The 15,593-nt window shown below is 43.0% G+C and overlaps 1 protein-coding gene across 4 annotated transcripts in view; it reads left to right on the top strand.

Annotated features, from left to right (window-relative positions):
* ebf3b (EBF transcription factor 3b) overlaps positions 1–15,593 on the top strand; it is a 65,283-nt gene that overhangs the window by 27,284 nt on the left and 22,406 nt on the right. For all 4 annotated transcript variants that reach the window (XM_010784162.1, XM_010784160.1, XM_010784161.1 and 1 more), the window contains exons 7-8: positions 12,071–12,152; positions 14,187–14,304. In XM_010784162.1, coding sequence (XP_010782464.1) covers positions 12,071–12,152; positions 14,187–14,304 — 200 coding nt within the window. The remainder of the gene's footprint in view (positions 1–12,070; positions 12,153–14,186; positions 14,305–15,593) is intronic.

The following is a 15,593-nucleotide window of genomic DNA, read 5'->3' as shown; positions in this document are numbered from 1 at the left end:
TGGCTGGCGTTGCTTGGCTCCACTCGAGGGCTCCTTTAATGTGCAGCGGAGTAGAATAAGTGAGTGGCTGTGGGCACCAGCTGAGCTCACTCTCGTCTTCGCCTGGTAGCTGAGGGGTGAGCCGCTGCCACCTGACACTGGGCACACGGCTCAGGGCTCCTCTTGGCAACGTGGCACAGCACACATGTCCCCTCATTTGGATGGAGATTCAGACACAACACACAAAAGCTTTACCCCCCAGTCCTCCTCCCCCTCCTCCTCCTCCTCCTCCTCCTCCTCCCTCACTCTTTTTCCCCTCCTGTTTTTTTCTCTCCTTCCTTTACTTTTTGACGGGATCATAATAATCTGGGTATCTTCTTGATCATGCCCCATGTTTTTTTCTTCTCCGTTCTCCCTCATCTTCTTGGAGACGAGTTTGAAATTGCCTGCGTCAGGACTTTGCTAATTAAAGTCATACTTTCAAAAATGCCATAATAACTGTTAATTAGCTTGATGCTATTTTCAGCATAATTTGCTAATTAGTGGAAAACCTGTACAGCGTTTCTCTCTAATTACAGTATGGCTCCGCACGGCGCATCTGTGCCTTGACTCCAAATGATACCATTACAAAGTCCCGTATTACGCATTCTCTCAAAACAGTTAATTGCCTCCACAGATAGTGAGATACTTCAGTCAGCTGATTTTTTATGGTAATAAATGGACAGGCACAGACACAAACCTCCCTGGTTCATATTTATGAAATATGAAAAAGGAAAACAAGCTCCTTATGAGATGCATGGGGTTAGTGTTGGAATATAATCTGACTGGCTCTGTGATGATTTTGTGTGCTCATGCGTTGAGTTGCCGATACTTTTAATGAAGTTTCATTTATTCTATGTTATAACCTTTGAGCGAGTTAGTCATTACGTTGTAATTAAAGCGAAAGATGTAGACAGAAACGACATCAACCTTATAAAATGTTAAGGCAAAGATCTGACAAAGTGTGCTTTCGGAGGTGGCTGTCATGTAAATACAACTAGCAACATAATGTGGCCATGCCATCGCTTATTACTGAGACGGTAACTACCTTGTCGCTCCAACAGCTATTTTTTTATGTAGTGTAGCAAGGGGAGAGAATTATGGACATGACCACAGGTTGACCCTAATACATGTGTATACTAGACACAAATTATGGCTCATTAAGTGTGGTGAGAAGCGTGATTGGCATGACCTGTGACCTCAGAACGTCAGCTGTGCCCATCCTCCGCTTTGCCCCGCTTTTGACAGCCACCAGTCTGACAGGGCTAGCATCGGCGCCGGCTAATTAATGCACCACTTCAGAGACCCTTTCATTTATGGCTTCTGAAAGGCATTATTAAATTAATTAAACCACCAAGAGTTAGTCATTATGAAATCAGGAGGTTTACATGGATGACAGCGTTTATGAATTAAACATCCCCAAAGTTCCTCGCAGGAGATACCCCGAGCTGCGTGTGGGTACCTAGCGCGACAGATGTTTGCCCCCCCCCTTCCTCAAGCTAACCTGTATTGCAAGCGATTTAGGTCTCATTTGGGGGTTTGAAAACTGAAAGCTGGAGAGAAAGAGGTTCAGGGTAGCTAATGAGCAGAGAAAGAGAGGGGAAAAGGAGGTCACTAGCTCTGTTCATCTGTAGACAGTACAGATGGTTCTTTTTTATACGATACAACAATGGCGTACATCAATTTGTTGATCGCTAATAGATAGCTACTCTCTGATGAATTGCAGACTGGGATCAGTTGTCTGTGGGTTTTAGCTGAGAACTCTACATTTATAGCCTGGAAACATTTACAAAAGCTGTGTGCTGTTTTTAACTCATCATGTGATGTGAAAACTACAAATGGTTCACAAGATAAATCCCATAAACTTGGGCTTAGCTGGAGAGCAGAGGGCAGAGATGAGTAGCTCACTCAGGAGCCTTGACGATAGACTCCTTTTCATCTGCGGACTGAGATTCACAGATTATCTCAAGAGGCTCTCTATCTCTGTCCTCGTCTCTATTTCTCTTTTTCTGTTTCTCCACCCTCCCTCTCGCGCCCCTCGATTCAGGAAGTTTGCCAGCTACTGTCTTTGTTTACAATGCCAAGGGAAAATGTCAGAGCCGTTGAGAAAAATATCCTTAGAATCTTTTTTTTCATCTTCTTAATCTAACAGTTTACTGAACTTGATAAGTGTCCTATCAACATGCTAATCAAATTACTTCGGAACCAAAATTGACAGTTTTCATTAATTATACAAGATTATTCTAATTGCAATTCAAATTTATTCATTCCGAACAGAAGGTATTCAGTAATATTTTACAAAATTTGCATATTAAATGGAGGGAGTTGTGCATTATGCATGGTAATGTATGCAGGGTTTCTTATTTTTAACTTCACGGCCATATGTGGTGTCGTTGTAGGAGCAGGTGAAAAGTCTAAGTGTGTTTAATTTGCTTGACAAACATTCGGCTGGAGCTTGTCAAGGGGAGTATTGTGAATGCCAATCTTTATTCCCTCTTTATTGATTACCCCAAACTCTAAACATCTGGAGGTAAATGGCACTGAGAGAGATGAACTGAATCATGGGATTAGTACCTTCAATGACTGAATCACTATCAATTACTTCAATAGCATAATTCAAGTGTACCGCATAAAAGCTACAGTACGTTGGTTTGAGCCAGGATTAATATTGCAATTTACCGTAACAATGGAAGCATGGGAATGATATGGATGGCGTCCAACTTTTTCACATTGATGTCATAAAGCTAATGCCGTTATCTAAATACGAATATATTTTAATTCCTAATTTAGGCTTTGTTTGTAAAATGAAAAGGCTGAACGCATTAGGCACATGTTTTAAAAGGTAATGGATTCTGGGAGTAAAACAACCTTATTTATTCACTGAGACGCAAAACCCCCAATTTACTCTTTGTTTTTATTTCCTAGAGCGGGCAGTGAAGTGCAAACAGCTTACTGGGAAGCTGTTTACTACTGTATATGACAAAGGGCGTGCGTGCATGCGTGTGCGTGTATGTATGTGTGTCTGTGCGTGTGTGTTTACGTGGAAGGGGGCGGCTCTTCCAGCTCCACAGGCAAGGTCTTGTGTTGTAATGTAAGCGTAATAATTATCAAACAGCATCGGGGGCTCTGGGTACGGGCTTTAACAGGGGGAGAGCATGTTTGATATGTAGAATCAGCCCATAGTGCATCCATAGAGGGTGACTAAATCGCACGGTTCATGGATCACATTAGTATTGCTCTGCATCTACCCTCGCACTATAGGTGATTTCCATTTAGACACACATTTCCACATGAAGATAAATATGACTTGAATCGTAATTTCCCTGAAGTAAATATAATACAAATACAACATAATACAGTGTCAGACCAGGCAGGCTAATAGATTACTAGCGTGTTTTCCATTTGTATGGTAAGTGGTGAACCTAGGTGGTGGTCTGGCGAGTAACAAATTGAATGTTTAATCCATCTCAGTGCAGATTGAGGGTATCAGAAAGATCGGTAGTCGTACGAGTTCTCTTGTGACTGCTAGTGTATTAGATATTTTTACTCTTCAGGGGTTTGGGGAATGTTGTTGGATTAACAAGAGGTGCAAAGTGGTAGATAAATGCAATTTCTTATCTTTTTCTGAAGTCGTCTGTTATTTTTCAAATAGGTATTTCGATTTGACATGCAGTGTTTCCAGTCATTCAGTGCTGTAATCTCTGATGTCAGATTAAAATAACATTATCTCAGTTTTAGTTCGATATTTTATTACTTTTAATTACAGAACTTTATATTGTGTTTTAAATACTTATATTGAATTATTAACTCTCTCACCAGCTATGTGTTTAAATGATTACACTTGCTTCATTATATCCTCTCATTCTTTAAAGGCCCTCCCCATAGCCTATGTTAAAGAGACCATTGTGGGGAAACCGTGACAAATATGCAAAAGATATGCTTCCTTAATGTTACCAAACATTCTCTAAATACATATTTAATTCTTTTATAAATGTTTGCTTTGGCATTTTGGAGAAGCAAGATTAGCGTCAACTGCACAGCATCTCGTATAAAGTGTGACAAATTGATATTTTTATATAGCTTAATCTGTTTACTATGATGTTTATGCGAGGAATTATTACAGACTAATTAAAGAAATCACTTTGATATAATTAGTCAGATTTCAGGAAGCTCATTAGTAGTAATTTGCATGAAAAATAAGCCCTGTAGTGGTGCTTAGACCCAGCTATTCGATCTGTGTTTTATCTGGTTACACATCAACCCCCATTGTTTGTTGTTTGAGGCTGTCTGAAGTGGTCCACAATATTTGCAGTCATTGCCCCAAGAAGCGGTGGGGTATCTTTTAACAAATTCCTTTCCTAAAGCAAGTCAACCTGTATGTGGAAGCAGACACATGCCTCTGTGTACATAAAGCAGGAGGAGTGTGCGGCAAAACACTGTCTATTTATCTGTCAAGTTCCTGACAAAGAACTGAGCTGACAAGTAAGGGTTTCCCTCAGCAGAGCAGGGGGGCTTTATTCACCATACTTACATGCCCAGTCTATGCCCAGAGACTCATGTTATTTGCAAATCATATTCTTTGAAAACTCACAAACGGGGCGAGACATGCCACGCTACGGGTTTGTCAGCTGCCTTCACAACAGCTAGCTGTATCGCTAACAGTGTGCGGTTCGGTAAGGAAGCAGCTTTCTCTTAGCATTTGCCTCGCTGTCACTTTTTCCAACACATGCGATCTGTGTCTTCATGCTTGGGGTCTCTCCTCCCTCAGAGGGTTGCCATCTTCCCTTTGGACTGACAAATAAAACGCCCACACTCCCGCTGAAATAAAAAGAGGAAGAAAAAAGAAAAACCCACCCGTGGTATTACATCATTCTCTGCTGAAGCAATTCCTTCCAGAAATTGATGTACATATATTTTATTCACATAACAAGATAAAAGTAATGGTTATGATTTAAAATAGAAAAGCTTTTTTTTTCTTTCAGGATACCCCTGTCTTAGGCAAAGGGGTTTATAATGCAGGTACAAAAACAGGACCTGTTTATTCTCCATACCCTTTTCCCACCATGGACGAAATCCTTTCCTAAACATCCGGACAGAGAAGCACTTGTGTGGCGCTGATGTCACAGACCTACCTGGCCTCCCTCTCACAAAAGCTAAGGTATCATTAGCTAGGCCCACACAATGGCCATTCAACCAAGCCACTGCGCTCCTCAGGACTTGGGAACAATGTTATTTTTTGTCTCAGAATTATAAAGACAGAGTTTTTGCAGGAAACCTGACAGACAAAACCCTTTAGAGGTAAATGCTCCAGGCGGCTTTTGGGTTTAATCTTTTCCATTAGCATTTTGCCCCCCCTCCCCTCCCTTTTGCTCACACACAAAGACCATATTTACAGGGTCAAAAGTAAAGGCTCGGTGTCTCTGGAGACTTCTTTTTGTGTAGATCTTTTCTATATATTGACAACACTCGCATTTATTTTTTCATTTTCTGCTAATGTATTTCAAACGGGCTACTGAATAGGGTACTGAAACCTTTAACAGGTATATTGGTTTGTGGCGGTAAATACATTTGTATACAATAGAAGAACAATTTGACACGCTTTTTCACCCTTAACCAAATATTATGAGAAGTCACACATGCAAGCATATTAAACATTATTAACCCACAATGCAGGGGTTTATATAATAAAATAGTTATATTGTCAACAATACAACACCGCTAAGGGTTCATATGTGCTACCTTTGTGTGTGTGTGTGTGTGTGTGTGTGTGTGTGTGTGTGTGTGTGTGTGTGTGTGTTTGGGTGAATGTGTGTCTGTGTGCACACATTCACTTATGCTTGTGTGTGTGCGTGTATGTGTGTGTATGTGTGTGTGACTCCATGTGTGTGATTCATTCCAGGGCAGTTTTAGTCCTTATAAAATATTCATTTTGGTTGTGCAGGGCCCTGTAATTGCCATCTCTCACCCTGAATTATTTATACCTCGCACAGACTGACAAAGCTTTGCCATACGGCCCCAGATGAATCAGAAAGCAGCCATCTCTGCTGCCAACAGCACTGGGCTTTCACACAAATATGGCAGCCACGTCTCTCTGCCTGGCCTCTCTTAATTTGACATTTTCTTTTTCCCCCTGCCTTTGTCCTAGGTGCACAGAAAGGTTACCTGTTAGCTTTAAGCACCGACCCGCTCTCTGTCTTTCTGTCTCTATCCCCCCCTGCCTACATGACAGTCCACAGTGGGTGTTTTTTTGTTTTTTTTCTCCTTCTGAGAATGCGTTAATGTGGCTGCGATGTCAGAGTGGCTGCCTCATGTTTTATGATGACTGACCAGTCCTGACAGCCACTTTAGATGTATGTATTATACATTAGTAATAATATGATGTAGAAATACACTCGCATACATTTGAGCATGCATGGACACACAGCAAAACCACTGGCTCACGACCTATATTTCACACACGCACAAATACACATGCAAATAAGCCCCCACAGCCATGCTGGATCCAGCATGGCTGTGGGTAAACGGTCAAAGCCCCCCTGCTGGCTCTGCCTGTAGAGCTGCGTTCCTCTGCCCGGCTCTGATCGCTCCAAGGTGCCACAGGAGAGAGACGCTGTATGGCTCTCATTGTAGACTGGCTCTGGGGCCTTCCAGAACCCCACGTCCAACACCCTAAATACTACTATTCACCCCCGCCAGTTACTCCAACATATGCTTATCTTTCATCTCACTAGTGCAGGGAGGTGCTGACTGGTATTTCCTTAGGCCCCAAGCTCCGATGCTGACCAGTAATCAAAGCACGGTATTTCTCCCTCCTTCGCAAAAATAACCTGGAGACACCTCTCTGCAGTCCAGCTGTTGAGCAGAGTAAATATTCCAGAGAGCTGCATTGTTTATGTGGGTGATTTTTTTTCATTATTCCAGCAACCTCACGGCCGACTTCGCTGAGACTGTCATAGCCATTATCAGTAATCATCATCACGCCGGTTTGTGGTTGCTGGTGATGATTCACTAATATTTATGAAGCCCAGTTTGGATGTAGATGATGTTGGCTCTACAGCGGCAACCAGTGTTTCATTCGTTTTTACAACAGGGCCACGCAAGACAAAACAACGCAGAATTATTTATGTTTTGTGTCTTATTATATTGTGTTCAAAGTCGTGGTAGAGAAAAGGCGTATTCAGAGTAAAACAAAGAGCAGCGTGCAACAGTACACAGCCTCAGCAGTATCTTGATGTGAGGGGATGGGAGAGGCAGAGAGAAAGCTCGGGGCTAAACATGCAGTATGTGGCGGGCTGGAGCTAAAAGCTGCATAAAGTACACAGCCTTAGTCCACTGTTAGCAAGTGATGGATAGTTAGCAGGAGATCCGAGTGTTCGTCTAATCTGTTACAGTAAACCTGTGCCAAAGCCTGAAGGGAATCAGTGGGGGCTTGCTAGGAGTGGGTTTGACGCAAAACCATTTGTGAAGACGAGCTATTCTCTTAAGTAAGAAACTAACAGTGTCCGGAGAGAGAGAGAGAGAGCCAGAGAGCAAGCGAGACAGGAGGTGAGGAAAATGAGTGAGAGTACGAGACAGAGAGAAGGAGGAAGAGATACCATAATGAGTCCTGTAGCCATGGACTAAATGAAGAGGGATTGACAGAGTGAGGGATCCTCAAGTGAAATAATGTCAATGCCACTCTGCCCATTAGAGAAATGGGGGGATGGTGGAGGAGAGGGTAAAGAGGGATGAATGGAGGGACACAGCTACATGTTAGGGTGCAGAGGAAGCACATACATTATTTGTCACCCCCACCAACACACAAACACACCACCAACAAATATATGAAATATGAAACAACAAAATGAACTGACAATAGCAGCGGAAGAAAATAAAGGAATGAAAACTAAAAAAGGCCTTGGAAATACCCAATAAATTCTCCGAGACATGTACTTGGGATATTTGATGTCGAACAATAATAATCACAGTGACATCTGCTTGCTGCTCTCGGAGGACATGGGCCGAGCCCGTGAGTGGAAGGGGTTAATCTCCCAAACCCAATAAGGCTGGATAGTGAGGCACTTGTTCCCTGATAAAGAAGTGATAGGATCTGTGGGTCTGGTCCCTCGGCGCTTGTACAGGGGTAGAGCAAATATTGTTAATGTGCTGTGGTTTACTTCAGCTAAGGCGAGAAAAACAGCTCTGCTTGACGAGAGAAGACAGCGGCGAACCAGAATACGACATAAATGTCCACGCAGCTCCGCTAGGGCCTCCCAGGGACTTAACTGGCATATATATCCAAGACCCCTCAGTTGCATAAATAAGTGCTCGGTAAGATTAAGATCTATAAGTGTCTCTATTTCTCGTTTTACCTGCTCCGCCTTGTCACAACAGGGATCTGAATGCAGTTCAGTGGAGTGCCTAATAACTGGAGCAGTAGGTAGGAGAGGCAGGAGGCTTGACATTAAGACCCCGGCGTTTTGGAAATCCGATACGCTATTGACCCGTGTACTACTATCTCAGCGTAGAGATCTGGTGTCAGCAGATTGTACTCTGACTCTTACAAATACTGTGGCCATCTGTCAGTGTATTGTATAACGACCTAAACAAATAAGGGGAAGCTCTTTTGTACAATAAGGTTCAAACTGAAATATATAGCGTTGTTTCTGTTATCTAAGAAACAAGGAGTGAAAAGAAATTCGGATTTACATTTTTTTATACGAGTCATTAATAATAACACAAATCCGAAAATGAATGGATAAAAGAGTGACATTGACAGGAGAGCTGGCCTCCACTGCCGGTGGAGCCTCCTTAATAATACAGCATTATCCTTATTTGCCCTCTTCACTCAAATCAAAGGGATGGACATTAATGCATGAGTGACATCAACCCTGCAATTAAGTTGGCCATTTAAATGAGAGAAGGCCTTCTTCACCCTGCCTGTTTGTTTTTTTCCTCTCTCTCTCTTCTTTTTTTCTTCCTGTTCCCCCTCTGTTTGATGATGCGAGAGGGTGAGCTAGAATTAGGGCGATGGGTCTTCCTTTGAGTGTCAGCCTAAAATGATCAGAGTAAAGATAAGAGGGTCTAGCAGCCCTCAAATCAGTCAAAGTGCCAAAGTCGGCCTTTTTCTCCTCAATTACCGGGTCTGTGAAGCCAGGGAGTGGAAGGCACCGAGCCTGCTGCATTACTAAAGAGACAATCTATTTCCCCTTTGACCAGAGGGAGAGAAATCATTATGGCATGATTAGTAGCTTCGGCAGCGGGCGAGCATGGAGGTACTACGGGAGAATCGTATTAATTGCCTTATACCAAGGCATGAGCAGGATTGTTTTAACGTTGATTTGTGGACCTGTATGACGAGCTGTCGGAGATAAAAGCTGATGTCAGGTCTTACTTATACTGGCAGACCGGAGGCATGCAGACGGAGAGGCTTGATGTCAAAATGAGCTTCCGTGGCTGCCCTGGAAGTCTTTCTCTATATGCCTGTCGATGTCTTCCTCTTTGTCTTTCTTCACACTTCATAGTTTTCCTTTACGCCTCCCACTATCCCTCCCTCTACTCCCCCCTTCCCTCAGATGGACTACACCCCACCCCTACCCACACTCCCTTCCTCTCTCTCCTCCAACTGATAGCTGCCTTGGCCGATTATTTCATCCAGTGAGGTCCACTGAGAGCCTCCTCTCCCGGCTTTGGAAGAGCTTTAATTAGCCATGTTAATATCCCCTTCATTGGCCTTAATATCACTCAACACCTTCCTCCATCTCAGCGGCCACCAGGGTCCCCCTGTCCTGTCAGAACAGCTGATTATTGAGAAGGATAGCTTTAATCAAACCTAATTGCAGTTCATTCTTTCTCTCTATCCCCCTTTGCCCTCCATTGCCAACATCTAATGGCAGCGACGACTTGATATCCCATTAAAAAACAATTAAACAACCTCCTTTTGTCTCTGTGCGTGCCAAAACACCAGCACAAACTTCTGTAGATATTTAAGAAGTAAAAGAGAGAGAGAGGGGCCTTGTCTTAATTGCTCTCCTTCTCACCAAGGACCAATTTGCACTGTGCTCATGGAGAATCTTAACCAACTCAAATGTAATGGATGCTATAGCGCTGCCACGGCTGTGGACTATGAAAATTAAGCTTATCTTTTTAGAAGAGAAATTGTGCTTAATTGCCTTCATAACAGTAAACATAAAGGAGCCTCTTTATGATAGCGTGGGCACTCCATTTCTTGTGTTTATTGGTTCTTAACTTTTGGTTTTGCTGTAGTAGGAAGAGTATGTAAAAGCATTAAAGTATCCAAGAAAGGAAACAACTCTGGAAGTAATGTTTTTCTTTTATGAAGTCAATGCATTGCCTCTGAAATGTATTCTGTCTCTTGCTCCACAATAAATTCACCAACGGGTTATGCAAGCCCATGCACATGCTCACACACACATATGCATGTAGATGTGCACGCAGATACACACACAAACACTCACACTGGCCTTACCCAATCTGTATGAGAGGCGACAGACAAATAAAAGTCGTATTTCAGGTCTGCTTTCCGCAGATGTCTGCTGCTCTACATTATGACTCTTTGGGGAAATAAAAACAGGGTCAGGGAATTAGAGTACATAATGGTCATTTTGATGATCAGCCAACAGATGCAACCCGAAAACACAGTGAACACAATCAAGCGAAATGCACTAATGACAAGTCAGGTTTTTTATGGGCTCGCCACACACCGACAGGCAATCAGCATTCTGGCATGGGTTAAAACGTCTTTTATTGATGTTCAAGCCAAAGCTCCTTGGATGTGGAGTGAAAATATTTTCTCACCTTTCCTTTCCCTCCTGGGTCCTCAGTTAAGCACAAGGTATAGGAGTCTATCGAAGAACGCTTCTAAATGACCAGTGCATGTGTTAATGTGGCCAGGGTTAGAAGGGTCATTTCAGACTCTGATTTATGGCCTGGCCAGGATCCCACTGGGTGAAGGAGTAGTCTTAAGTGTTGTGAAAGCGTCCTCTCAGGCCACACAAGCCACTATATTTAGCGGAATGAAATGGCCATGCAATCTATGGTGCAATCTATGGTAATCCAATGAGCCACTGTGATTCTGTGAGCCAAAGTTGTGTTACAATAGAAACCACAGTGTTGCATATAGTAACGCTCGTGCAATGTGATGAAAAATAAATATCTCAGCACGGTATTTTTTTAATGAATAGCAGAAAGCGAACGCACAATCAGTCATGATTCTTTAGGGAGAATTTAGAAAAACAAGTCAATTACATTGTTTATTCTGTGTGGTTGTGTAAGAGTTGACACAATAGGCTAAATCCGAGACAATATGTCTTATTTGCCATGTTGTTAATTTTCCTCTTTTTAACTGTTTTATGTCTTGGCGCCACATTTGATAAACAGCTCTTAGCGCGCGGCTTCATCAATACATTTTGCGAGACCTGAGAGAAGGACAGGAAGGCAGCTTACAAACTAACCAAGCCCAGATCTCACTCAGACGTGACATTTGTTCAGAGACGATTAGCCAGGTTGTAATTTGTGGCATAATTGCCTCACCCACCCACAAGTGCATGGGTGTGTGTATGCGTTGTATGTCTGTGTGTGTGCGGCATACGGTGGTCCCAAGAGTGTCCGCCTAATTGCCTGACAGGACTATAAGTTTTGTGGCGCGCTCCCACCTTGTTAGGTCCTTTATCCCTGATGCTCTTCAAACAAGACCTGGTCACAGGTGGGCCTCATTTGCTTCCCTATTGAACAGGAGTACTTTAATTGCACAGGGGGTGTCCTGGGATTAAAGAGGTGGGTGGAATATCAAGTGACTTTCTGTATGTTAGTGGCAGATGGGTGTTGGGAAAGACCCATGAACTCAGGTGAGGGGATGAGATGACAAAGAGACTGATGCGCTTGATTGTTTGGCGGAAGTAAATAAATCGGCGACTTCCTAAACTGAAATAATCCAATGTCACGTTGTATTTGATTTGGGAGTGTTTGATCATTCTCACGATAATGTTCCATAACTTGGTCTTTTAAAATGTGTAATTAATCGGGTTTCCTTTTGTTTTGTGCTTTCTTTCAGATTCTTCCTCAAGTTCTTCCTCAAGTGCAATCAGAACTGTCTGAAGAATGCAGGGAATCCGAGAGACATGCGCAGATTCCAGGTGACTGAAGTCTCACACAAATTCCCCTCTGTGACAAATGCACAGCTACACTAAGTCACATCGACACACATATGAATTCAATTCTATTATTGGCACTGAAGGAGGCAAAACCCAGGGAAAGAGAGAGTGAGGGATTTTGTATCCTGTGCGCTCTGGACAGAATATTTATTAGGGAATACCATCTGACACAAATAAGGATATAGGATTTAAGAGTGCCATCAATTGTGTTCCTGACAGCTTTCTGAGCCTCAGCGCAGAGGGGAGGACGATCCAACCACATGTAACAACAGTGTTAACTCAGGATCTGTCTGGCAGCGGAAACGCATACCTTCTTATACACACATATGCGCAAGCACGCAGACGCACACACATATGGATGGATGCCCATACAAGCTGGAGTGCATATATTTACTTTCACTACATCCCTCTCTCATTCTTACCCACATATGCATACACTTAAACTCACACATATGCAGTGCACTGTAAAGCCAATGAAAACCATCTTAAGCCATCTGAAAACCATCATTATTGTGGGCTGATAAAATTGTGCGATTTACACTAAAAGGACATGACCGTTGAGCACTTTTACGGCTTCTCTAACCCTCTCGCTTCTAATGCGTCAAGGAGTTGATCCTTGAAATTATCGAGCCCCACCCCCCCGCCTGCTGATCCATGTATCCAACCATCCATCCATTTTACCCAGACACTTTCACCACGAGCAGCCCTCTAGGTCAAGGTGAGAGAGTTTAGTGTGATTTGTCCTATCAGGATAGCGACGAACTACAAGAGGGCGTCCGTCAGACACAGCTCTGTTCTGTGATAGACACACCAGCCAGCATCCTCCAGGAGGAAGCCTGGACATGAAACAGAAAAGACAGGATGTCCCCTCCTGATGTCACCATCAGACCTCCCCTGCCTCCTCAATTCTCCCCTAAGGGTGAATGTGGACTGATGCATGACAGCCACTGGGCTTCACCTCTCGGTCCTGTGTGTCAAAAGGAATTTAAGAACAAAATGTTTTTAGCTTTTTTAACTTAAACATTTACATTAAGTCTAAAACATCAGGATTTAGATTTTTTTTTTTTGCTGATGTTCAGCCCTTTTTCTTCCATCCAACAGTTGGTATACCATTTCCTCCCCAAATACATTTCCCAGATGCTCCAGCATAGGTGTTTCTGTAGCCAAAGTTGTGTATTCTGCATGCCTTCCACTCCACTTATTACCCCCAAAAACCAGCTGGAGGCCAGAGAGGGCCCAATCCATCATCCTCAGCTTGGCCCAGCTCTGAACCTGCTCACAAGAATGGAGCTCTTTCACTTCCCCTTCTCTCCCCCCCTCCCCCTTACACCCCCACCTTTCCCAAACCAACCAAAAAAGAAAAGCGCCCCCCTAAATTCCACTGCTACACCGAGGTCACTTACCGGCGAAGAAAACCTGAGAGGGGCTCTCTGTTTCCGGCTCAGAAACACTTTGGCCATTCACATGCGACTCACTGTTTGGAGATGTGGTAGCCAAAAAACAACAACAAAAATAAGCATTATGAAATATGAAGTGTGGCTTGGAATATGATCCTAGTAAAATGTTTGCAGAGTAATGGGATGGAGCACGGTTCAGTTGCTAATGACTCCAGTAATATTTTAAAAGGGAGGCCTTCCATCCTCAAATAGATGGACAAGCTGATCAATAATTCTGAGCTTCTGCTATGATGTCAGCAAACGGAAATGGTAGTTTAGTGATTGAAAAGTCAATTAGCTGCACACAAATGCAAGACACTAAAAAGCAAAAACAAAATGGCTGAGAAGCCGGGTTACTGTAATGCGATATCTCTAAAGAGAACAACCACTCATGAGGTTTGACAATAGTAATCAATAGCACACGGGCATGTACCTGGACACAGCAGAGTTTCTAAAGCATTCATGTATCCCCTGTACCCCAGAGAACTAGTGAGGCTGTCATTATAACCATATGTCTCAGCTTTTCTTTTTTTCCCAACAATGTATTAAATTGCATGTTTCACCTTCACTTCTGTTGCAGGTTGTCGTATCGACGACCGTCAATGTGGACGGCCATGTCCTGGCTGTCTCCGACAACATGTTCGTACACAACAACTCCAAGCACGGGCGAAGGGCTCGCAGACTCGACCCTTCAGAAGGTACGCCTCCTTATCTGGAGAATGGTAGGCACATTTTTACATCTTATAATTTGCTCCATTTTCCTTTTGTAGTGTCTTTTAGACATCAAACTTTTTTTTACAAATCACACACACATAGTTGCTATTAGTTCCTTTGAATCATTAGTTCCTCCATCACTTTCATTTCACTTTTAAAGTTTCTTTGTGCCTCCATTCTTGCTTTCTTTACTAGAAACAGCATGCACTACTCTGTGTATTTGTTTTGTCGATATCACTATTGATGAGGGTAATACTCAGGCTCATTCACGATTTTAAAATGTTTTACTACTTCCAGTCTCCTAATGCACCTACATTTGTCCTAAAAGCCCATGTGAAACATGATCAAATTGCTTAAGAATTTGGCTGTGAGGTCAATTTCCTGTCATTGGGTTCTGCAGATTTAGCTGTGAGTGAGCTGAAACAGGGGGAGGAAGGAGAAAGAGTGAAAGGAGGGGGGAGGGGGGAGTGGGTTGATGGTGTGTGTGTGCGTGTGTGTGTGTGTGTGTGTGCGTGTGCGTGTCTGCGTGTGTGTGGAGGGGGGGGCGGCTATGAGAAAAACAGAACTTACTGTTTTTCTTCCAACTGATTCCATATGATAGACTGATTGCCTGCTCAGCCAAAAGGGAAAAAAGAAGGACCACCAAACCATGGGAAATCCAAAAAGTAAAATGCACTAAACGTAACCTTATGACCCTCATGGCCTCCACTCGCAGATGGGAGCACACGCTGCTGAAAGATCGAAATAAAAAAGAAACTGACTTGGGCCAATTGTGCAAATTGCTTATCTTCAGATTTCAAGAGCCAATTATGGCTGGGCAAACAGTTTATATACACCACTGACTAAAACAAGCTTCTCTACACATTAATGGGCATTAATGGTTCTATCACCAAAAGCAAATGTAATGTTTAATACAACAACGACTAATAAAAAAAAAAACTAGACAATTAATATATCTCGGTGCTCTCCGGTCCTAGTGGGGGATATAGCTAATCTATTTGTTTTTGTCTTTATTAATGACTCCTCTACTGGAGAACAAAATCAAATAATTAAAGTCCTGCCCGGAGCACCAAAGTCATTATGTTCGCTGACGTTCTGTTTGTGTGTTTCACGTTTATGACACGATAGGTGTGGATCGCCTAGCAACCAGTTTCTTAATGAGGGGAGCAATTAAAGAGGTTGAGCCCTCGCCTCCATGTTCCCCCTCTCCCATGGGATCCCGTGTGTTTTGTGTGTCTCTATATATGTGTGTGTGAGTGTGTGCGCTTGTGTT

The sequence above is a fragment of the Notothenia coriiceps genome, unplaced genomic scaffold (genome assembly GCF_000735185.1).
Source record: "Notothenia coriiceps isolate Sejong01 unplaced genomic scaffold, NC01 NC01_scaffold00026225, whole genome shotgun sequence".
In the NCBI taxonomy this organism is placed as follows: domain Eukaryota; kingdom Metazoa; phylum Chordata; class Actinopteri; order Perciformes; family Nototheniidae; genus Notothenia; species Notothenia coriiceps.
This window is presented reverse-complemented; position numbering and strand designations above follow the sequence as displayed.